This window comes from Amblyomma americanum, chromosome 10 (assembly GCF_052857255.1).
Source record: "Amblyomma americanum isolate KBUSLIRL-KWMA chromosome 10, ASM5285725v1, whole genome shotgun sequence".
NCBI classification, from domain to species: domain Eukaryota; kingdom Metazoa; phylum Arthropoda; class Arachnida; order Ixodida; family Ixodidae; genus Amblyomma; species Amblyomma americanum.
The window spans coordinates 72604823-72630582 of NC_135506.1; the positions used below are offsets into that span (position 1 = coordinate 72604823).

The 25760-nt window shown below is 44.9% G+C and overlaps 1 protein-coding gene across 1 annotated transcript in view; it reads right to left on the reverse strand.

Annotated features, from left to right (window-relative positions):
• Positions 1-1607: 1607 nt before the first annotated feature.
• LOC144108416 (PR domain zinc finger protein 14-like) overlaps positions 1608-25760 on the reverse strand; it is a 30055-nt gene continuing 5902 nt past the window's right edge. Inside the window, exons 4-6 of the mRNA XM_077641657.1 lie at positions 21556-21721; positions 19023-19324; positions 1608-1750 (exon numbers count right to left, since the gene is read on the reverse strand). Coding sequence (XP_077497783.1) covers positions 1608-1750; positions 19023-19324; positions 21556-21721 — 611 coding nt within the window. The remainder of the gene's footprint in view (positions 1751-19022; positions 19325-21555; positions 21722-25760) is intronic.

Here is a 25760-nt window from a genome sequence, read left to right on the forward strand (position 1 = left end):
CGCCGGCTCTGACTTGTAGATGGTGTTTAGATCACGTGAGGCTTGAAAAAAAAAGCGGCCACCGTCTCGAAGGCGTTGAGGTAACGAGCGTTAGCTGTATGGTTTACAAGATGTAGAAAGCGAAGAAGAACGCGCCGCTCTTCTCGATAAACGGAATGTAATACCCTTTGAGACGGGGTCGATTGCCACAATGCTCGGCTGCGCGTGCACACACGCCGCCTAGCGGAACGATAGCCGCCTAGCACCACCTATGAGAGAAATTACGATTCACATCTACAAGTTCTCGAGTTGCACGTCCTCACAATATGTACCAAACGCAATGCGCTTCCTTCGGGGGGTCAAGGTAGGCCTAGAATACGGCTTGCGGTGCGATATTGTAACGCTTCGAATAGTAATTGCATGTATACAATGTTTACGTATTATTTAATTGTGGTTTTATGTCTAACGCAACCCATAAGGTTTTTTTTGCCTACCAAGATCGGTATACGACTGTCCCCTGATGGATTCCCGTTGTTGTCGGAATATATATAGCGGAACGAATGTATGCATGCTTAGCGGTCCCGCAACGAGGCAGTTTTCCTACCCGTTTTGGGATATTTTTTAGTGACGGGGGGGGGGGGGGGGGGATTTAGAGGGCACAACCAATTTTAATGGCCGCCGTCTTGGATTCGAGAAACCGAATCTATGCCGTCATTTCGCCCCCTGACGTCATCCTTACATAGTTCCACCACTATCCACAATATTGGACCATGACGTCACGATTGCTACGCGCAGGTGGTTGTTTCTACTATGCTATTGTAGATGGCGCGACAAGTCTAAATGCCAGATGCGCTTTTTTCTAGTTGCAGCCATAGATGGCGCTTTGATCTTAGGGAACCAGGGGACCTCACGAAATCAGTAAATGTGATGAGTAGTTGCTGCCACCGATGGCGTTGTGATCAAGGATCGTAGCAGACCCCACGAAATTTCGAAACGTGAACAGTAAGAGCTAACGCTCCTAAAGAAATGATAATATACATCGTTTATTGTCATTCCAGCTCTTGAAGAGCCATGAGATGAGTGTAGTAGTGAATTAAACCTGTGTGTCTGCGATTAATAATAATTATAATATATAATTGGTTTTGGGGGAAAGGAAATGACGCAGTATCTCTCATATATCGCTGGGCACCTGAACCACGTCGTCAGGAAAGGGATAAAGGAGGGAGTGAAATAAGAAAGGAAGATAGATGTGGTGTAGTTGAGTGCTCCGGAATAATTTCGACCACCAAGGGACCTTTAACGTGCACTGACATCGCACAGTACACGGGTGTCTTAGCGTTTCGCCTCCATAAAAACGCAGCTGCTGTGGTCGGGTTCGAACCCGGGAACTCCGCATCTGTAGCCGAGCGCCCTAACCACTGGGCCACCGCGGCGGGTCATGTCTGCGATTCAGTTTTCGATTTTCATGCCTAGCATGACTCACCCACCAACTACACCTCACAGCCATCATTCGGTTGATGAAACCGAAACTGAAACCCAGAAGAGATTCGCGTACACATTGTTTAGTGCTCACATGCGAAAACCCCGCGCTGAGTCGGTGAGGAACGAAAGCCCAGGAGAGGCTTTCGCTATCCGAGATGCGCGATAAAAAGTGTGTCTGATGTCAAGCGCTTTCGGGAGCACTGCTCTGAGTCTTTGGCCGACAGCGCAACCAATAGTAACGCTGGGCCCTGCGGCATCGGCTGCTTCAATGTCTGCTGCGCATGTGCAGCTGCACAAAGATGGCGAAAAAGTAAAGAGGGGCGGGGGTGATAGCGTATGAGGGTTAGGGTTCGTGCAAGTGTGTAATCAACATGTGGTTGCACAGCGCACAATAGGGAAAATAGACAACACGAGTGTTCGAGCTGTGTTCTTTCCTTGATGTGAACAATTCAACCAAAGCAAGGGGGATAGAAATCGGGATAGCAGTGGCATCTTCAGAGATATTCTCTCATTCGTCGTGTCTCTGTCGGCTCCGTCTAATTCCAATCAATGGTAGGTTGCCCTCAGTCCAGGGCTCCGCTCGCCACTGCCGCCGTGTGAGCTCGCTGTACCATATCTTGTTGGTCTTCACAACGGTCGCTGGAAAGCAAGTCTCCCACTGCTCGGCACTCGGATTTTGTGAAGGTATATTGGGGTCCACGTCCATGGTTTTAAAGGCCCATGTGGTTGATATAGCTTCGGTACGAACTTGTCTGCCGTTTTTTTTTGTGCGCGCTGTCGTGCAAAAATTTTAATTTTTTTTTCACAAGAATGTTAGACGTGGAGCTTCCACTTGTAAGATAATGTGGACACGGAACGACATTCGTCCTGTTTCCTAAATAGTAGAATTAGCAGTTGAGCACTGCGTCTGCAGTTCGTTATTATTGTGTTTGGAGACGGTGAGTCCGGTCATATACCCGCTGGGCGCACTTACGCAGCATTCTCGCAACGTTCCCTCTGTCAACAGTCTCTTTTTCTTATTTTCCTTTCCATTGAGAATGCTGTCTCTCTTCGCGGGCTGACGTGGCTTATCGGAATGATTTTCGTGCAGATCTGTCTCTTTTTTCTCTTTGATCCACACCCTGATGTACATTCATTCACAGACTAATCAGGCTGGACGCTCTAGTGGAGAATTTCGCGAAGTCAATACCACGCTTCTGTGCGGCCGCGAACCAGTTCAAGATCGGCGCGCGAAACCGCACTGCTTGTTGCGTTGTGTGCATGGTTTGTCGGCACACCGAGGCGTTGTCTGAGTTTTAAAGCCTCAGCTTTTCTTGGCACATGACCGGCATCAACGGAAGTTGTAGACGGAAGCTGTAGATGGAAGTTGTCCGCAAAAGTGCCCGCACGAACTTGCATATTTGTAATAAATAGAAGTGATAGTAAATAGTAAAATCTGTAACAGATTGTAATAATGATATCTACTAATAGTGGCAGTGCTAGAGATAGTGGTAGTTATAGTGAACATGAGAGCTCCCGATAATGAGAGTTAGTGCTAGAGATAGATACTATTAGTGATGATGATGGTGATAGTGAACGTTGGAGATATTGGTGATGATAGTAAGGTAGAAATAAATAAAAAGAAAACAAATAAGATAAAACTAACAACACAAATTAAAAAGAAATGTACCAAGCAATAAACAATAGAAATAAAAATAAAAATGCAAAAATAAGGGTAAAGAAAAAGGAATACAAATAAAAGAAAAGAGCAAAAATGGAGGGCGTCAGAGACGAAATGGAGACGCTTTTTCATTTCCGCTCTTAAGCAGACTTAAGTGCATAGCTGTATTGAATTATTTGCTTAAAAATATAGCTTACGGATCAGGAGAACGCTGCAAGCTGACGAGTTAAAAGGGGTGGTAAATGTTAATGCGCTTGTTTTTAGTTGCCGGCAATATTCAGCGAGAATGGGGCCTGGAAGCTTGCATCCTCTGCAGTGGAGCGCTTTCAGGAACTTGATTGTGAAAGGAACACCGTCTTCATATTTGATGAAGTGAAGGGCGTAAACCTATATGTGTAATTACTGGGACCTATGAGTTAATAATCATTGCTCAGCACACATCACTAACGCAAAGCACCATACTTTTTTGCATGTATGCCCCTGTAATCGCAGGCCTCGTTACGGATTGAGTGGACCGTGATGTTCTATACAAAAATAATGCGGGGAGTTGTGGGAAGGGGGCGAGGGGCAAGGGGGTCATATAATGGTTTAGTCAAGCTAAATTTCGCAATTTTTCGCCTTGCACTTCGTTGTAATCTCATGCCTTTGCCGTGACTGGATGTATGACCTCAGAAAGGGGCGTATGGTAAGCATCGATTAGATTACGACGATACGATTGTATCATTGTGGGCTTTGATTCACTACTTTCCTTCCATCGGCTGCTTACGAAACAAGTTTGAAGCTCTATTATCTTGGCTTATACCCAATCCACATGGGCGCTTTGAAAGTCTATTGAACGGAGCTCACAGTGCTTGAAATTATCAATCGCTATCGAACTCGAAGGACCTGTGTCACTGCTAAACAAAGAACCCGATTACCGCATGGAACCTTCGTCATCTCACACCATGGTGTTATGGCGCCACCGACGCCGCCAATAATTTGCAGTCATGTAAGCAATCAGCATGTAGTAGTGGAAGTAAGTCAGACCTGGAATAGTTAAAAACGAAATGTTCATTTGTTACTGTAATATTCTTTACTCTTCAAATTGCCCCTGTTCTTTCGGACAAGCTGTGCACTAGGATTCTTGATCTGATGAAGAATTTGGGTTGGTTATTTTAGTTTCGTTGGTAGCAATCACGTTCTGCTTGTTGCAGTGTTATGTATGCCGGCCTGTCTTGTTTTCTCAAAAAGAAGTTCTAGATTTTGATGTTTGCAATTCTTCAAACATGATACTGCTGCGATTCGTTTCCCAGTACCTCGCTGAGTGTGGCTCTGCGTCCGGGAATGCGCAATAGGCTGCTCGAAGGCCTTCGAAATCACGATAGAGTTCCAGGGCGGTCCGTTGACGCGACAGACGGCTAACCCGGTGACCGTCGGAGCCGCCCCTGCAGCCGCACTCGGTTGGCTTTTGATTCGACAGACTATGCTTTCGAGGGCATTCGAAATGATCATGTGACAGGGGGATCACAATGCGAAGCTACCATTACAAATTTATTCAGGTTGATTGCGCACGTGGACTGCGTGGTAAATCAGTTGTAGCTATAATGGGGCAACATATATCCACATGATGCACGCACAGTCCCTGTACCGAGGTCAGTGCTTAAGGACGGTAATGGGAATATATATTTGCTGCAGATGGCAAACAGTGGTCGAGGGAGTGGTGCCTTATAAGGAGGGCACATACTTAATGATACAAGTTCGCGACTCTGAATTGGCAAAGCGTAGACGTGAAAGCATTTTTAGAAATAAAAGTGATCACTCCTATTTTTGAATTTGGTAGATTAAGTAGAGAAATGCGAATAAAACAATATCGTGTATGGCATTGCCCGCCACTGCCTTGTTTCAAAAGCGACACTCCTTACTTCAATCCAACCCCATGCTGCGTGATGTGACCACAAGGAATAACCAGGTTTTCCTATAAGAGGTTCTTGACTGGTTTTGTCAAAGTGCTCTTGGTAATTTATCAACAGCGCGGGAGACCTTCAGCGGTGATGTGCACCGGACAATCCGTGTAAGAAACAACGCTGCAATTATTTAGACCACCTGCATTTCGTTTGAAATCCTGATAGAGGGCTTTTTTTTTGCTGTGTATCCTGGGAACATACAAAATTTTTAGCAGGAAATTAAAAAAAAATATCTATGATAATTGTAGGCAAGCTCTTTGTTTTTTGAGGCCAGGACAGGACTTTTGCTGACTAAGACACATAAGGTTCCACGAGATTTACTAACACATTTTGCTGACTAAGACACAGTGAGGTTCCACGAGATAGACACGTTGTGCGTTGCGCGCGGAGAGGAGGAGGAAACGGTTGAACACTTGATTCTTTTCTGCAAAGGACTTCACCCTATAGTGGAAAGCAGCAGGGCTGATTTATCCAAGACATTTGGGTTTAAGGACACGGAAGGGAATGTAGATTTTAAGCGGGTAGAAGTAACCAAGCGAAGATTATCTGATTTGTGGCTAAAATTAAGACAAGTGTAATATTTCTTAAGTCATGGCTAGGTGGCTTGAGCCTGCGCCAGATTTAAAGGGTTCAGCCGGTCCATTCCTCGATCTATCCATTAATCGCTTCTAAAATGCGGCTGTGGCCTGAAAGCATTCGAAGAGTGGTTTCAGAAAGCAACGCACAGGCCCTTTTTCTTACGCTACAACACTGGACACGGCGCTGGTTTCGGAACTAAAGAACTGCTTCAAAATGAGATAACACAGGGCACGTCCGTGTGTCATGCTTATTATTTTTCTGCCGACATCTTTGTCAAGCGATTATAATACGCATATCTGGCACACGAGCTGCAGATTGAAATTTTACGGCATGCTCACAGATTATCCCACGTTCATAGTTATAAACTTGTTTTCAGAACTACAGATAATATATTTACTAAATTGGAATCATTGTGAAAGCACGCATTCTGTTGTTGACTCAAGGGGATAATGGAGCGTACCCACTTGGCCAAGACACAAAAAGCGCCTGAAATGTGCTCAGAAACTAAAAAAAAAAGAATGCAGATCTGGCGATTTATTTTTGATCAAGTCGAAAACTGTGTGATCTGTAACTGAAACTGAGAATATAGCCTTACTTGTAGCCATTCAAAACTTTTAGTTACCAATAAAGAAGAGCAGTAGCCGGATGACAGAATTCGGAAAACAACGTGCATGACATGACAGCGATTTCTTGTCTTAACGAAGCATTAAATGGCGGAAAACACATTCCTGCTGCTTGTCCCATAAATAGAAGAAGCGAGAGACAGAAACAACCTCGAAAGAAAAACTTACACCGTGCTGTCGGAATAGGTGCTGTAGCAGGCGCCTCCATATAGAGGAGAAATAAGGGCAGGTCTCTAAGAAAAGATCCATAAATACGCATTAAGCACACGGGGGGGGGGGGGGGGGGGGCAGTGGAGAAACCGCCAGACCAGGCCTACGCAGGTAGAATACAGGCAGCAGGTACGTACGCGACAACGCAGACGCGTGAAAGAAACGTCAATATTGCGCGATCGCCAATCTTTACTACACCGCGTAAAGAGAAGGTGCGGGAAATCGGGATAGGAGGTAAGTGTTGAGGCTAACAATTCCTTCAAACGCAGACAGCTGCGAACCTGGCTGCTGTAATATATGCGCAACGCGGAAGCATACTCATTACTGAGCCTTATATGAGGGGCCCTCGCCAAGGCATCAATAAACACACGGGGGGTACCAAAATTTTGAGCGAGCGATGTGCCTGTGCCTCTGCAGACGCAATTAGAGACGAAAACAGGGACAATGAATTCGTCAAAGTTACAGCAGAAGAAAGAAAAGCTGTGCAACTTACGCAAAACCACGACAACTGCTAAATATTCGCCGAAATAAATGAATGAGTCGGGAGGGCGGTGTGAGAAAGACAAATCGAGGAGGAGAAAAATACGGACACCGGTCGTTTGCACGCAGTGAGACGTTTTTCGCAATGAGAACATTAGAGCGAGAGGTCTAGATTTGCAGGAACTTGCACTATGGCTAAAACTCCATTAATTACGGCACTGTAGATGCCCAGATGTTAACTGATTAGCGTGAAAGACCAATGGCCACACCTTGGATTCAGATGGGCAAGTGTGCTTGTAAACGCCCCTAAGACTAGGTCGGTGAGTGTCTCCCTGCTGTCCTCACGAGACTACATCGGCGGATGGCGATTCAAATCAAGTTTCCCTAGCGTTTCGGACGGCCTCATCGTGGGTCTACACCGCGGACTAACTCTTTTGAGCGCGCCACATAAGGAGTTAGGAACGCGCTGATCGGGTGATTGGCGAAGGAGGCAGACGTGTGTGAGGCGGCCACACATGCCTGGTCTGGTGGTCTGCAAACTATTCCGCGAGTGGCGAACTGCCATCCATCAGTGGTCCTGATGTAGTGCGGGGTGGTGGATCTCGGAGCAGCCTGTACAGCCTCCAAGTAATTTCCCCGGAGACGTAAGCAATGGGGATGCAGCTTACTGCGCGACGCAAGAAGCAGCCAAGTAACAACTGATCAGGGGAAAGAGGCCGACCAGGGGGAGTTCCCGTGGACAGGAGAACTTGTGGTCATCAACCGATGTTCACGCTTTCAGCCACCCCGGAAAGCAAGAAGAGAATGCAGGAAACGTACCAGAAATTGAACAGCAAGCGCAGAAGCATCTGGTACTCAGCCGGAACCAACGGGCGCACCGAGATCGCAGAGCAGCTCGAGAGTCGTTGTTGTTGTTGTTGTTAGCCTATCAAAAGATGGCACATACCCACACTGGGGGATCGGCCAAGAATCGGGTGGCTATTCACCTGAACGCAGTTAACAAAAAGGAAAAGCACGTGGGAGCATAACACCGGTGAATTTCTCGTCACGAACAGAAAAGGGATGAGTGTTTTGATTTTAAAATTTTAAGAATAATAATAAAGAGAGTGATTAAATATTAATGATTTAGTCAAAATGTAATGATTGATAGAAAAGAAAAGGTTGAAACACTTAGCAAGGCAGTCGGTGAGATTCTATCAGGAAATTTTGAACAGCGGTGCAAACAGATCTGTGGCTGAACCCAAATGTGGTGGCGCCAAATGATAGCAAGAGCGGGCTGCTCAAACTAAGGCCAAGATGCTGCAAGGGCTCCTCCAGCAACCTTTTTCTCAGTGAGTTGAATCGGCGACAATACAGCCAAAAATGTTCAAAGGATTCTGGCTCACGGCAAAATGCACAAAGGGGAGAGAGCGCCAAACCCGACTTGTGTAAATATAAATTTAGAGGGGGGATGCGGCAGCGTAGCCTCGTCAGTGATACTTCAAGCTGCCGAGAGCAACAAATTTTCCTGTTCCAATAATATTTAAGGTGCTCATAATCCGCCGATGTTAAAAGTGATGCGTCTTGCGAGCTTAAAAACGCACGTCGCCGAAATCTAGATGCTGTAATGTAGGCTGTAGCCGGGATGATTGGCAACACGGGGCCGCTGAGGTTAGCCTTTGCGAGATTATCAGCAATCTCATTTACTGTCACACTGCTGTGGCCGGGAACCCATACTAAATGAACAAGGCTCAAATGCGGAGGGAGTAGGAATAAGAAAGTTGATAAAATGGGGCCGTCAACCTGTGCAGCGAGGGACGAACACAAAGATAAAGAATCAGTAATTACTGCAACTGCTGTAATAGAGGGGTCTAGCTTGCGTAGAGCAAGTACAACTGCTAGAAACTGCTTGAAAAATAGGGGTGAAATCTGGAAGGCGCAGAGAAAAGGACCAGTCTAAATGGGAGCAAAATATTCCCACACCTGCTTTTTCATTGCATTGCGATGCATCAGTGGCTATACTCGGTGGCAAAAGTTTTGCATTTTTGGGGAATATGTCGTCGAAAACAATGTGAATAGTGAGCCCATTCCGAAGCGCAGGAAGGATATCATAAATGTTTACATCTAAAGGCTGAAGTAATCTTTGCACAAACACTACCTGAGGGGAATTGAAACGAGACCAGGGGACACCAAAAAAGGAGGTCGGCTGAGAACAGAAAATGCTTTGGGAACGATGGAAATGGGATTCATAGATCCTGAGGTAAGTTTGCACAGTTAAAAATTGAAGTCGTGATAAGAGAGACGGAATGCGGGCTTCAAGGTACAGCACATTGATAGCCGCACATTTTGGAAGGCCGAGGCACATGCGAAGTGCTTCCCTCTCTAAAAGGACGAGAGGGCGAAGTTTATATGTAGCCGAGCCCACGGTGTAACCGTGGCCGAGCCTGAAAACAACACTCATCCAAATTTTAAAATTGGCCTGACATACATTATGTAGATCATTAATAGCGCATCTCTGCGCATTCCGTACCGGTGATGACATAATCTCCGTAACATGCCCACGGCACGAGCCCCTTTCGCCGCGACATGGTCAATGTGAGGTCGCCAGGTGAGTTTGTTGTCATAAATGACCCCTAGGTATTTTAGGGATTGAACCTGTGGTATTATTTTTAACTGGCAAGTGAGAGATACCACTACAGGAGTGAATAGAGGGAAAACAAGAGTGGCGCACTTGCCAACATTTAACTTCAGGTGTAATGCGCTCAGCCAGTGCTCAAGTGTATTCAAATATGGCTGCAACAGACCATACAGAGAATGTATATCCGGCGCAGCAGCAAAAAACGCAATGTCGTCCGCATAGACGTAAGTGCGTACATGGCGGTGGAGAGGAATTGAGCTTAACAGAATATTAAAGAGCACAGGAAAAAGAACAGCTCCTTGCGGTACACCTCGCGTTTGTCTATACCTCTCTGAATGAACACCATTATGGACGCAAAAGAATTCCCTGTTATGAAGAAATGCAGATATCCATGCAACTATATAATCTGGAAATTGAAGAGACTGTAGCCTATGTATCAGGATGGAGTGTTCTACACTGTCGTAAGCTTTGGCGACATCTAACCTAACCAAAGCCGCGACCAGGCGTTGACGACGAGCAAGGAGAATTCTGCTCTCAAGATCAGCAAGTACATTCCATTTCGAACACCGTGGCCGGAAACCGAGTTGGCACGGGCTGAGTATACTTTTGCGGTCCACAATGGCTGACACCCGAATTAGTAACAACCTTTCTATCAACTTTACCACGTTTGATGTTAAAGAAATTGGCCTAATATTATCCAATTCATAGCCTCCACCCTGATTTTTAAGTAAAGGGATCACCTTGGACAGCTTCCACTCAGAAGGTATCCAAGCGTGTTTGAGAGAGTAGTTTATTAGGTGCAATAAGGAGTTAGGAGACTCTTCAAATAGAATCTTGAGCATCTTTGTGGTAACACCATCAGGGCCAGGAGCAGCAGCTGGCAATCTCTGGACAACTTGTGAAAGCTCTGATAGATTTACTTGTGAGGCATTATCATTTGGTACGACTGGTGCAAACAACAATGGTCGCATAGGTAGTAAAGACGAGAACCGCTTTTGCAGGCCTGTGGCTATTAATTCAACCACCTGGATAGCTTTTACAGGTGACATAACTAATGACTGAAAATTATGAGAGGACATGAGCTGTTTCCTAGACCGTAGAAAACCGAATAGTGCACGTCGGTTGCCCGCCTTTGAAAGATAATCGAAGTGTTCTGAGTCATATTTTTCCTTTGCGCGAGAAACTGTGCGTTTAAAGGTGGCTGCAATAAATTTATAATCACTCCAGTTATTCGGACATTGGTTATGAAGAAGCTTTTTCCATGCTGCCTTCCTCCGCCTGTAATCTCTTGTACAGTCCGCATTCCACCAGTTAGAAGAATTCCCTTTTATTGGCCTCACCAGGAACTCCGACTTTTTACGGCTTTCCTCAATAGCCAGACATATGCTTGCTGACTGGTGGACCTCGGCGATGTTAGACACTGGAGCAAGGGCAGAGCGCAACGCCGTCTGAAATCTGTCATAATATACATGTGACCGCAACTGAGAAGACGCCGGAGTAACACGACATATGATATCAAAATGAATAGGTATATGATCACTTGAAGTGCCGCTATCAACTGTCGACCAATTCGTTACGCCAATTCCAGGACTAATGAACGTGAGATCTAAAACAGATTGAGTGTGTGAGCGAAGATAAGTGGCCGATCCTGAATTTAAGCACATCAGGTTGTGATCAGAAACCCAGTCCCAAAGGCGCTTGCCGCACGAATTAGTCCTAAAACCCCAAGACACATGGTGAGAATTGAAGTCCCCAGCCACGAGAACTGGGTTTTTACAGTTTACGAGTAAAAAATCCAGAGGTCTAACATCCTGGACTCCATTGGGGAAATAACAATTTGCTATTGAAAATGGAGAGCACCCAGGAAGTACAAAGTCTATTGCCAAAATCTCACAGTCAGGAGACATTTGTTGAAAAGATAGCACAGCCCTGTGGCAAAATTTTGAAGAGACTAAAGTTAGTAAACCCCCGCCTCTTGACTGGCGGTCTAGGCGAAATGACCGGTAATTTTTGATATGAAAATGTTTGTCGGTTGAAAGCCACGTTTCTTGCAGAATTATGACATCCGGATTAAGCTGAGTAGAAAGGCAGTGTAAATCTGTGGAAGCGGAAAGAAAAGAGCGACAGTTCCACTGCAGAACTCGCAACGACGCTATGGTTGCGAAATTCTAGCAGCAGCAACTGCCTGCTCCAAAATGGTATCCTTGGGTTTAGTGCCAAGCTGCTTCTTCTTTGATTTGGGCTGGGTGCCCTGAGAAGACAACGAATGAGACATGGTGGACCCACTGCGCTTAAGAAGCTGCGCATCAGGCTCCACCATCTCGGAATCATACATTATATCAACATCCCTCGAAGTACCCGAGGTAGGTACAGCGGAAGTGACAGAATTTTGTTCCTGGGGTTGTGATGCTACTGGAATTTGAGACCGGATAAGAGGAGAGGAAATTGTTGTCGAAAGAGGTGCCAAACTAGCCTGCACGGCATTTGTCAGCACGCGTTCGAAGCGCAGCTGCGAGGGAAACGGGCAACGGTTGTCCTCACTTCATCTACGTCTTCCGTCTACCTGGTGGCCACGAGAGACTGGCAGGAGCACGCGCTATGTCTGATTTGTGCTACGTAGAAGACGACGATTCACGGGCAGTGCCGTGGGACGGAGCAGATAGAGTTATGTTGAGGCAGGCGACGCTCTGCAATGCACGGCGCGAGAGGTGGTGCAGCTTAACACAAGGCTGAAGACATCAACATCATCATCTGTGGCCGAATAGCCGAATTTTTGAAGCTGATAATTAACAGTATCACATTGACTATTGATTGGATTGGAAAACATTTAATTCGTCAGAAAAGGCAGAATGCGGACGATCCGTGCTAGGTGGCTATCAGTCCACGGCTGACAGCGACCTGGGTAGCCCATTCAATGACCCGGGTTTGAAATCCCAAGTCTGAGCTGACCAACACGGCCTCCCACTGCTCGAGAGTAGGAACCTGTATTAGAGATCTCGGGGGCGGGTCCTCTTTACAATTCCACAATAGGTGATCATAAGTGGCTAAATCACCACATAATGTACATGCAGGGTCGTATTCACTGGGGTAGAATTTTGACAACAGGTAAGGCGTCATGAAGGATCGCGTCTGGAGTCGCCTCCAAGTGGTCTCCTGCTCCTTATTAAAGGCTTTGTCTGGAGGAGGGAATATCCTCCTTTCAAGTTTAAAATGATTAGTAATATCGTGAAAATATGATAGGTTGTCCTTCGAAAAACTCTCAGCAACGACAGCGTCCCCCGCTCGGCTGACGAATCCTCGAGCTGTTATGTGTGCCGCTTCGTTACTAGGGTTCCCCGTGTGAGCCGGGACCCATATCAATTCAATAATTCTGTCTAAATCTTTGGTTTGACCCAATATGCTCATTGCTGCCTGAGAAATTCTGCCAATTGAAATGGATTAGTTTTTATTGCTACTTAAGGTGTAGAGTGTTCGGACTTTCCAATATTTCTAGCCTGTTTTTAAGAGCAAGATTTCTCTCTTACACACACTGAGACTCCTGTTTTGTGAGGTCGATATTTCATCACTCGGTCTGGACTGATGCTTAAGAATTTATCGCAGGCGCTAAATTTCTCGATGACCAGAAGTAGCGTTCCTCTTTGTGAGTGAACAGAAGTCTGAGAGTGAAAAACCTAATCAGCTCTCGAGAGTATTAGACGTCGAGTCCAGTGGTGTGTGTCTCATCTGTGCTGCTGAACTCACACTGTGCACAGGTTCGTCGGCCTGTGACGTTTAGGACTACGCCTAATACTATCTGCCGGTGCACCCCAACACTACGTCTGCCGAGTTTCGTTGTGGTGAATTGCGGAGTCACTCCCGTGCACTGTGCTGCTGTGTAATAAGTAATCGCCCGGTATTATTAAAGTTTACCGAGTTCCACAAATTTCTTATGACACCAATTCAAAACATCAGTCTTTATTGTTCAATTAATACAAGTGTTCTAACAGGGAACTCGCTTTTGCGGCTGAGCAATGTGTATGAATGTCGACAAATTGCGTTTAATGTTTTAAATGAGAAGATATTAAAGAAAAACTTTACCACAACAGCCATAGTATTCCATCTTCTGAATAAGGATGCGATGGTTGATGAGGTCGAAAGCTTTCGGAAAATCTAAAAAAGATGACTAACACCGTATCTTTATTTCCAAAGTTTTGTAATATCAGTGTAATATAGTGTAGACATGTGGTTCTCATTTGGGAACATGCTCCATGAATATATTGGTCAAAGTAGTTAAACATCGGATGCCATCGGGCATAGTCCATTTCACTGTGCGAAGCATGTAGCTTGCCATATAGTTAATACAACCTTTAGCGAAATGATTCAAAAGCTCCCCTGCATACTGCGTTTCCCTTTTTGTGCCATTAGGCATCGAAAGAGTGGTAACACCGACATATGTAAAGCTATAATATTTTGATACATCAATGACGGAAGAACTGGTGACAGCAGTATAGGCCCCGCATATGGCAAGAAGAAACCTGTGGGCTTCTGCCAATCCAGAGTGAGACTACGCTGCCTTCGTTTAAATTGACAAAGAAAAAACTGTGCTACGTCCTTGACATTTCCCTCTGAGAGTTCCATGCGGATTTCGCTCCAAGCTTTAAAGCTTCGGGCCACAGGAGCACAACACAATCAATTTGTGCCCCACACGTAGGCAAACGGGGTGCATGTCATCTAACGGGACATCCCTCACAATGTCTATACGGCTGTCCCTCTACAATACTGCGACCAGTATGACACTGCCCCTGCGCCTCAAGTGGTGCTGGACGACTGCCGAACATGGGCTGTTCAGTGGCTTCTGGTAGGCAGCCGACTAGATCCGCAAAACAAGTTCGGCAACTGATGAGGCCGCGAGCATATGCCAGGCTGATTGGCTCAAGCTGGCATCAGAGGTAGGGCCAGCCGTCAGCTCTGACGTAAAGCCAGCTCTCCCTCAAAAACCAGATGACCCGATGTGGATCCTACCTGCACCGCCGGGCTACATTTACCACGGAACCTAAACACTGCGCTTTGGTATTATTCAACACTTTTGGCGACACATTAAGTTCTTTAAGACGTTTAATATCGGAGTTAAAAAAAACAATAATTTGGCAGCGTCATTATCAAGCTCTTGTGGCTCGAAGCGACCATCGCAGAGTTTTACTGGTTATGGCAGAAGTTTAGATGCAGAAAGGCAACCATGCGCCCTCCCGCCGGAAAAGCGCGCTCGCTTCAACATGTGCTGCTTTTACGATTTCCTTTGAGAATTAGGCGCCATCGTGCTGCAAGGTGATTCTTTACTTGAAAATTAATTTCTTCTGTGTACCTGAGCTGTAAATGAGCTTGTGAAATATATTATGTATTATTGTTGTGTATATTGTTAACGATTTTAGCAGCGCTCTGGTAATAATAATAATAATTGGTTTTTTGGGGAAAGGAAATGGCGCAGTATCTGTCTCATATATCGTTGGACACCTGAACCGCGCCGTAAGGGAAGGGATAAGAGAGGGAGTGAAAGAAGAAAGGAAGAATTTGGTGCCGTAGTGGAGGGCTCCGGAATAATTTCGACCACCTGGGGATCTTTAACGTGCACTGACATCGCACAGCACACGGGCGCCTTAGCGTTTTTCCTCCATAAAAACGCAGCAGCCGCGGTCTGGTACGATTCAACAAAGGACGATCGCCCGTGAGCGCCTGAGCGTGTGTTACTTTTTTTAGGGCGTGCTTGCTTTATTAAGGCGCAATATCTTTTCGAACGGGAGCAGCGCTGACATGCTACATATTCCCGCTTTAAGACGGCGGTGGTTGTGCACTCAAATTCAGCCGCGCCAGCATGCCATCATCAGAATATACTTTGTTTGGGCGAAGAGCAGGTGCTTCTTTTATGACTGCGCCAGCCGCATCTGTGACATTAGACGATGCAGCGTTGCGCACAAAATCATGGATGTGCTCTTCAGTGCGTAGGTGCTTGGACAGGCAGGCGCCGTTCTGTAGTTTTTTCTATCGTTCTGCAGCTGTGCGGCAGCATTGGGGTTTCGTATGCCGTGCTATCCAATGCCTCCAGTTCTATTTCGGGCTCATCACATTTGAGTGTGAAAAGCTCTTTGTGCGCAACTTTAACTGCGAAGTGATTTAAACCATAGGCAGCACTTCACCACTGTCTGCATTAGCGAGTACTGAATTGAGGCTCCGTTCTTGCTAGGCGGTCGTAGAGAACCGCTTAAAGCACAGAGTTTGCTATCGCTGTCTCTGTGCTGTTCAGCCCGGTGTGCTTGCAGGGGGCCAAATCTAGCTGACTGAAGGAACTGCATTAAGCTTTTTCTATTCTGTATTAAGGCAAAATGCTGAGGAAAATTTGCGCGTGCTAGACTTATAAAAAGCTCTCTTGATAACGCTTTCTCTAATAGATTTCACGAAAACCGTGATGTCTTATGCAAGGTTAAACCGGCATGAGTTGGTTGCTCACCGTGTAGAGCAGGCCTTTAACACATGGGAACCATTTGCGTCTGACTTGAACCGCTGCTATCATATTGTGGGCTGCCAGCTCACGGTTGCCGGCTTCTGTCCCACTCGTTACAGCATGCTGTGTGCATTGTTCCACATTTTAGTACTTTGTCAGCTGCTACATTTTTTACTTACCACCGCACTGCATGGGATTAGAAGAAAAAACTGCCTTAGATGCTTCCGACATGCATTAATGTGGATCCGCTAGGTTTGTCTCGACTGCTGGAGTTTACAACTTTTATATCGTTGTTTTCTTACCTATACGCAACTATGTAGATTTGCCATGAAAATAATTTATTTCCATCGTTCGCCACAAATGTGAATGTCCACGTGTTGGGGTGACTCAGTTGCGCCTTCCTCTTCCATTGTTTGCAATATGGTATGCCAAAAACATGTTGGCGAAAGTAGTGCAATTCAGGTTCTTGAATGAGCTCAGCAGATGTATTTAAACTAAACTGACACCTGCGCAAGTACTGCCTATAAAGCCAATTTGAATTGGTTGTATAAATGGAGGGTGGTTAAAAAGGAAATAAGTTTTTTACCGGATGTTTAGTTATTGCAACTAGAAAACTTCTTAATTTTGATTTAATTTTGATTTCCACTGTTACCCGCCACGGTGGCTCAGTGGTTAGGGCACTCGACTACTGATCCGGATTTCCCGGGTTCGAACCCGACCGCGGCGGCTGCGTTTTTATGGAGGAAAAACGCTAAGGCGCCCGTGTGCTGTGCGATGTCAGTGCACGTTAAAGATCCCCAGGTGGTCGAAATTACTCCGGAGCCCTCCACTACGGCACCTAATTCTTCCTTTCTTCTTTCATTCCCTCTCTTATCCCTTCCCTTACGGCGCGGTTCAGGTGTCCAACGATATATGAGACAGATACTGCGCCATTTCCTTTCCACAAAAAACCAAATATTATTATTATTGATTTCCACTGCATTTACCTTAGGGCAATGTGTGGAGGATACCATCCTGTGTTAACGTATTCAGCGTTATAATGTAATCCTACTGTGCACAAAGAGCACCTAACAACCACATCCGACGTTTGACAACAGCAGTCTGTGTCATCACTTTCTAAGATCAAGTTGGAACAGTGGAGCCATCTTCAGTCATGCCATGGTATAGCTTTGAGTAATATAAAAACTATCTAAAACTTATATCGGAATTTGGAGGGCCTATGATTCACCATGCACTTGTATTTCCGTTCTTCAAGAATTATTCTTCTGCATGGTTTCTAGTCTAATGGTAATCTTCAAGGGAAGTGAGCTTACTATTCCGGTTGCTTGCAGTGCAACCAGTGTTCATGTCACTCTGAGTGCTGCTTGCGCAACATTACTGTCATGTGTAAGCAGCAACATAGTGCTGTGTCATGTAAGCATTTTCGATTATTCTGTGAGCATCTGTGGCCGTAACGAAGTGTTCGTGGCATCGTTCTCTTAAGCCAAAAAATTATTTAAATTTATCAAGTAGGAGCTGAGCACATGGGACAAGGCTCAATAATTATGGAAATTAAGATTTAATTTAGGACGTAAGTGTTGAAATTCTTCATCGCCGTAGAATAGTTTGTTTTGGTGGTGTTACTACCCTTGATCAAAATCCATGCAGCTTGAAAGCTGCGATACTGGCTGCCGCTAATACCTGGGAAACTTATTTCAGTAATGACCAAAAAACTCGACAATGACCAAGGTACTCAACTTATTAGCGCACTAATCGCAACAAAAGTCTAGTCATTTGCATGTTGCTTATCTAGGTCAATGGCAAGCTAGGCCGTGCAGCCTGCAACTTACCTCAGGGTTCATAAATCTAATAATTTGTTTAAAACAGAATTCATAATGTCATAATTCATAATGTGTTTAAAACAGAATTTAAACAAATTATGCACAAACTTTTTCTGCAACTGATCACTTCTCGTGAGTAATGCTTCCCCTCTATAAAGCGTCCCATTAGACTTAATTTTATATTGCCGTGGATCTTTCCGCTGTTTTCTCCCTGGCACTTAAAGCCCGCCAGAGCGCGGCTTTATCATTATGATTTGTGACGCCAGATGCGACCAGACTTATCTCCATTGATCGTGGCCAGGTGCAAATGCTTCCATACTTTCCGAGGATTGTTGTCTTGGTTTTTGGTTATTTATCTCAAAGGTTCCCTGCCTCCTTTAAATTGACCGCGGACAAGAAATGCAAGCATTCAGTCCGATGACCGCCGAGCAAGCTTGTGGTATCGCCGTCGTCGAGTCATTCAGTTCTTAGCGGGCGCAAGTGAGCCTCTTATACAGGTTCTTTTGGAAGCTTTTTCGTTGTTTTCGTGACTGCTGGAATGTCCTAACCACATCATGACAATTTGCATCAACCTCTGGACATTGAAAAATAAAAATAAAAAACTCCTGTAAATGAGCGCTAAATAACTAGCAAAATAAGCTTGATGTCTTGACCCCCCCTCCCCCCCAATCAAAAACCATTTCCGGCTTCCCTGGCAGACTCAACATATTACCTTCCCTTCATTGTCAAGACAGGCTGTCATCGGGTATGATCACATTCGGGGGCCTTGTCTACGGCTTCGTCTTCTGGTCTAATGTTTGACTTCTTGCTTTGCATTTGAGGAAAGGAGACGGACAGTGAATGTGACAAAAAGGTTATTTATTCAGTAGCGAACGCTACATCTCACTACACCGTTGACGCATCTTACGCTACTGCTTTACGTGGTCGGCCTCGACGTGGCTTCAATCCTTCCTGCAGTAGTGCAAGTCCTGTAGGCTTCTGCGGTCTCGACGTTGACGCATCTTGCGTTACTGCTTTACGTGGTCGACCTCGGCCCCGCTTCTCTCCTCCTTGACGAGGCGTACCCTCCGTTGTGTTCCTCGGTCGTACCTTTGGCGCACTTCCATCTGCCCTTAAGCGTGGCCGTCCTCGGCCCCGCTTGAATACTTCTTTACCTTCCGTCGTGGCCACCGGCTTGCATGTGTGGCGGCTGAGCTTGGTGACGTCCTCGGCACCGAACCCGCACCGTGGGCAGTGCAACGGGTACTGGCGGGAGTGTATGACCTGCTCGTGCCTCCTTGCATGGACGCGTTGCCTGAACCTCTTGCCACACTGGCTGCACTCGTAGGGCTTATCACCACTGTGGATCCTCATGTGAACCTTGAGATTGTCCGGCTGGGAGAACCTCTTCTTACACACATGGCACAAGGAGTTTTGCTTGTCAACGTGGGTATGCTCGTGCCTGGCGATATCAGCCCTGCGTACATGAAGGGTAAGGATAAGCAGAATTACCACACGACTACGAATTTCTGCTCCCGATGCCTCCGTTAGTAGGCACTTTTAGCATATGTTGTACCACGTTAACCTTAGCGGTACCGTACCGTTGTACTGGGAGCCCGCGCACACAATGCACGTTCGCATATCGCACTGACGGCGCCAGATGGCACAAGGTACCCGGCAGCTGCGCCTGTGCATGATGCATCACGACTAAACAGCGCGTGCTGAACAGCGGTGACGGGCTCCCGGTGATTCAGTAACGGTTACAATGTACACAGCAGGCGAAAGGTGTCTACTTTTATGTGCACAACCCCAAAGGTTATTATTTCGCCAATGGCGTTCACACCTTCGATCTATATAGCTGCCGCAGGTGTCAGGCGAATCTTTGCCTGTTTGTGACGCAGTTCTTCCCAATGAGCGAACTTCTCCTGTTGAGGTTTAGTTCTTATGTCCTTGCTAAGGGAACCTCGGTAGACACGTACTTCAGTTGTAATGTGAGCGACTCAGCAATAATGCTAATCAGGCTCATTGGGGAGTATCTGAGGCACCACTGCTCAGTTAAGCTCTGCAAGTACTGAAACACACACGCGCAATGTCGAACTAAATTCTTTAGCGCCCAACAAAGGTCAGCGCTTATGATGGGCTGGCCACGAGACGACCAGATTTTGCGGGCGGCTCGTACACTTGTGCCACTCCTCAAAAGTGGCCGCTGCGAAAAGCACCAGGTGGGCCGTTTCGCACCCGAGGGCTTCACTCCATTCTAACACCGCAAAAGCGGCTTCAAACTACAAATTTCTATACAGCGGAGGCAGCAAATAATGGCCGTGGATATAACGAACACTCGCTTATTACGAATGAAGGTGGCGCTACCGTAAAATTGTGTATAAGAGGAATGGAAACGCGTCTCAGACATAACGCAACTCGGTTAGGACGAACAAGGAGGCGCCTTGAACTCCACCCCGCTGTCTAAAAACCCGCGCTTCCCGTGACCGTGGATGGCTAACAGCGCCACCCTGCTCCGGTGACATCGCTCTGAACAGAAATTACAGACCCAAAAAACAACAACAAAAGGCAGCAATAAAACTACAAAAACTCGCCGGCGAAGTGCGCGCAGACGGGGTAAGGCATACAACGCTCATAACTGCGTAAAGTTGTGCCGGCGGGGGAAAGCCTCTAAAGTGCAAGTGAGATTAGAGCGGGCTAGGAGATCATCCAAAGGTAGCGATTAGAGATGTTTGAATAGCTGTCACGTGACATGCCTGGCTTGCCCAGCGGATCGCGTGGCAAGAGTGACCAGCCCAATCTGCTCTCCACAATCTGCGCTGCCACCGTTAGTAGACAAAGCCCAGGCAGGCTGTCCAGTTGGTACGTTCTGCGCGTACTTGCGCTAGCTTCACCGCCGCATGATCCAGGCATGGCAGACGACGGTGACGCACGTGGGCTTTGTGGCAACGTGTCGTTATTGCGCAGCTGGCCGGCACGGGTGACTTCTTTAACGCCTGCATCACTGAGCCACGAACTGATGAAGCATTGTACGCAAAGTACGAGCACTCCCAGACTGCTGGGAACATTATGAAGACCTCGACAAGGAGGCGTACCTATTGCCACCTGCCTTTAACGATTCAACCTTAATTAGTTATGTCACATCCCTAAAGCAGATTGTTGGCGGCAATGTTCTTGGCAGGGAGCACATGACCACCGTGGACAGCTGAGAATGCACTTTGATAGAGCTTGCTTTCAAGTATCAGTCGCGCACACCTCACAAACTCACTTTTTAAAAATAAAACTGTTTTTTTTGTGATTTTAAAATTTGGGTGTATTATTAGGAGTTCACTTACTACGAACTTCGGAAACAACGAATGCAACCTGTGCGACCACCAGGATAGTTTGGACTGTAATTCTTACCTTGCTGAAAAAAGGCGGGCACTGTTTCTTGATAGAAAATGAACACAAAGCGCGCAAAAAAGTGTGAAGGGACACTTTCGAGTGCACTACTGCTACAAGTGATGCTGATGACTGCGTTGTGCTCGGTCCCAAAATCGTGGCATTCAAGCATTGAATGTGTATTTGTATGGCGACTTCACGATTTGTGCTTCTTAAGGTAATTATGGCTTGAAAAGGTCGCTCGTCAGCAGAAAGGACATCTCTCCAGTTAACTAGCCACGATGGAGGAAAGCAAGAAATGGCGCCATAAAACGGTTTGAGGCCTACTTGCGACTGCTCGTGTAGGTGCAGTACGTGCAGCGGTGGATTCCATGTGTGTTACGCCAGTGTTTCCGCCGGGTATGCATTTCCAAGTTGTACTGCGTAGAGAAGAGGTCACCGCACTTCTCACAGGCGAGGAACAGGCTGTGCAAGGGAATGATGTGGACGTCCTCTGAAAAAGAACCAAGCAGTGGGAGGACCGAATGAGCACATGTAAAGTAAAGAACTGCCTAGAGAATTCAGTGTTCTTAATTTGTACCGTGGCAGAGAGGAAAAGGCCAGCAGTAGTACTTTTTCGCATCAGTTCCTTAGTGTCAATTCTGTGCATGGTAGTCCCCTTAATACAGTAACAGAATAGTACATCATTAACCTGAATAGTATAGATACTAAACTCGCACTCATATCAATTATTCAAAAACTAGAACGGCTGATGCCTCTGGCAGAAAAAAATTAAAGTATGAGAGAGAGCCTTAACTTCATATCTACGAAGTTCGATGAATTTGAGCAAATTTCAAGAACTAAAAAGAGGATGACTGAGTTTGAAGAAAAAGATGGCCTGAAACAGGTAGCCCAAGCCCAGTTGGAAAAGCACATACATGACCTTGAATTCAGGAGCAGGGAGCTCAACTTTGAAGTAGATGGAATAAAAGAAGCACAAGATCGGGGCTTGAAAGCTATATTAAATAACGTGGCTGATAAAATTCGAGTGCCTCATTTGACGAAACAGGAAATTGCACACGTTCATCGACTGTCAGTCAAACGTGATAAGGCGCCCGGCATCATTGTGTGTTCCAGGAGGTAAGCGATAAGAGAAAACTGGATTAAATTAAGAAAAACCTTGAGGAAAGCGATCCACCAATTTTTTTGCAAGAAAATTTAATACGCCGCAACAGAGAACATCTTCAAGCAACGTAAGACTGCGCCAAAGATAAAGGCTATAAGTTTAATTTGTATGTCAACGGAAAGGTTTTCGGTAGGAAAAGTGAGGGAATGAGTGCCATTCATGTGAGGGGAAGTGGCGATTTCTATCAGGTATAGCATTTTTGATCCTATCTTTCGTGTTTTCTACTTGAAACATAACCAAAATGCAGGACAAGAGTTATTATTTGCCCAGCGACCTGAACCGCACTGCTTCGTATCTTCCGCCGACATCGCTTAAAGCTGTTAACGTGAATGGAGGCTGTTTAAAAAACAAGGCAATGTCTTTAGAGGAATTCTTAGGTGAATTTTCGGTTCCTTTTCCCCTGATCATGCTCAGTGAAACATGGAGCACAAATGATTCTGACCTTTTTAGGATGACCAAATATACAACTTGCTACTTCAACCGTTCTCATATCCGTGGGGGTGAAGTAGCCTTATTGGTGTCTAATGACATTGAATGCAACAAACTGGACTTGTATAGTCTACTTACTGATGATTTTGAGGTCCTATCTGTCTCTATCAACGGGTTCGTGTTTTCGGTTTGCTATCGTCCTCCGAAGGGGAAATGTGGTTATATTTTTGGAATTGTACGACTGCATTTTTTCTTTTTAACAGATGGCAAATACACTCTAATAGCTGAAGGGGATTTTAATATTGATATGCTGAGGGACAATTCTTTGGTTAAACACTTCGACTTTGTCTTGGCTTCGAACGGCTTCATTAACCTTATAACCACTTCAACTAGGATTACACAAGAAACTGAGTCCCTTCTCGATCTGCTCATTACTAACTCCTCCAACCAATGGCTGACTCAGGTGTAATATTATGTGCATTCAGTGACCATCTTCCAATGTATGTATGTATGTATAGGACTGTACCTGTGAAGTGCCGAAAAGAAAAAGCCACGTATCAATATATAACCAATCCAACGCTCAATTTACTTTATAGTTCACTGGCACAAGTTAAGTAGGATAGCACTGACACTACCAGTGACGTAAATGAGGCTTACAGTAAGTTTATTTAAATCATTACGCCACTGTACCATTCTTGTTTCTCATTAAAAGTACCCGAAAAAAAAAACACTTAAAACTCGCTATCCCTGGATAGCATCTGAGTTACACCATGAATTTAAACTGAAAGAAAAGCTCTACGTGATCTTTTTACACACACATAGAGCAGATGACCTAAGTAAGTTTAAGAAATACAGGAATAGGTTAATAAAAAAGCTACGTCTTGCACGCACAGAATAGTACACGACATTTCTCGAAGTTAAAAATTGTTGCCACGAAATACTGTGGTCAAGAGTAAATTGCTTAGTAAGGCGCGAGCAACCGCACCCTGCCCCATTGACATTAAGGCTTGATGATAAAGACATATCTGGAATAGAGCTAGGAGATGCCTTTAACAACTTTTTAAAACCTGTTCGCATACCAACTTATCACATGAATCCATTAGCTACGTTAGTTCCTACAAAAATAATACAATATTTTTGAACCCGGTTACAGCAGAAGATGTTATATGAGTCATAAAGAAGCTTAATAACAGCCATGCCTGTGACATTGATGGCATTCAAGTCACGCCCGTGAAGCATGTTGTAGCAGTTATTGCCCCTGTTCTTGGGAATATATTTAATTTATGCTTTACTTCCGGTATATTTCCTGACAAAATACCAATAGCCAAAGTAATGGTTGTGTATGAGAAAGGTTCCCTTAACGATTTCGGATATAATAGACCAGTATCTATACTCCCTATCTTTTCAAAGGCTCTAGAAAAAGTCCTGGATACAAGGTTGTCTCATTTCATTTTCAAGCGTAACCTTTGGTCACCAAATCATTTTATATTTTGTAAAAATAAATCAAACAAATTAGCGCTACTCGAGCAAAAGGAATATATACTAACTTGTTTTAAAAGAAGGCCTTTGTTATTGGTGTTTTCGTAGACTTTTCGAAGGCATTTCATCTAGTAAACCACTGTATACTCCTAAAAAACTTAGTGTGTTATGGTTTTCGAGGACAGACCCAGATGCTTCTGAAATCATATCACACAGAAAACAAGGTGTATGGATAGACAGAATGAAATCTGAAGCAAAATGTATTACTTTGGGTGTCCCACAAGGCAACATATTGGGACCAGTTCTCTTTAATATGCATCTAAATGATATCTCTAACATTAACTCCGCTGCTAAATTTATTATCTACGCTAATGAAACAAGCATATTTTTTAATGGAAATGTTCTTGATCTCCTTGTTTAGGAATGCAATGGCACTATGATTGAATTAAAAAATGGTGTGAATACAAATGTATACGTATTAATGACAAGAAAACATAAGCTGTTATTTTTCGTCCCAAAAATAAAGTGCTTCCTTCTTTCACAGAGAGTAAACTAAGCTTGCGGTGCATAGATTTGGTTGAAAAATTTAAATGTCTAGGAGTAGTTTTTTCTTCCAAAATCACTTGGGGTCACCACATGGACGATATAGCAACGAAGCTGGCTCAACTGACTGGGGTCATAAGTCAGCTTAGATATGTTATTCCAAGAATAATAAAGTTACTCCTCTATAATTCCAAATTCTACTCCTATTTAAACTACTGCCACTTTGTGTGGGGAACATCCATGGATAGTTGTCTTCAATGTATCTATATTCTACAGAAAAAGTGCCTTTGTCTTATTTACTATGTCACCTGGGACTCGCCAAGCGCGGATCTTTTTCTACAAAGTGGCGTGGTAAAAATGCACAACTTGTATAAATATCGTCTAAGTATTCGATTTAAACTTGAAACACGTAGGAATGTAAACTACATACGAAACCTTGCTAAATTGCATGCCCAAGAAACCAGCTAAACGACAAGGTATGTGAAGACTTGGGTAGTGCCGACTCCTCGCATAAATTCGAGTAAGAGAATGCCTGCAATCCACTCTTCCCTCCCTGTTAAATACATACGCGTATAAAAATGTTGACCTCTTTAGTTCGTCAAAAAAATCTTTTGGTGCTATGTACGCTGAAATTTAGGATATGTTTATTCTTTTTCTTTGGTATTGATCTGTGTTTATCAAGTGTGATTGTCGATTCAATATTGTATAATGCTGTTTCACTTAATTTTGTAGTTTCATTATTGTATACCTGTTAATATGCTGACAAATTCCCTTTGTTTTATAAGACTTACTCTCAAGTTGCTGCTAAGCGAAAGGGTGCAGCGGCTTTTCTGCGCCTCCACTGTCTGTACCATTTCAAGAAAGAAATGAATTTGATTTGATTTGATCCAATAAATATTTTGCCTATTCACAAAAC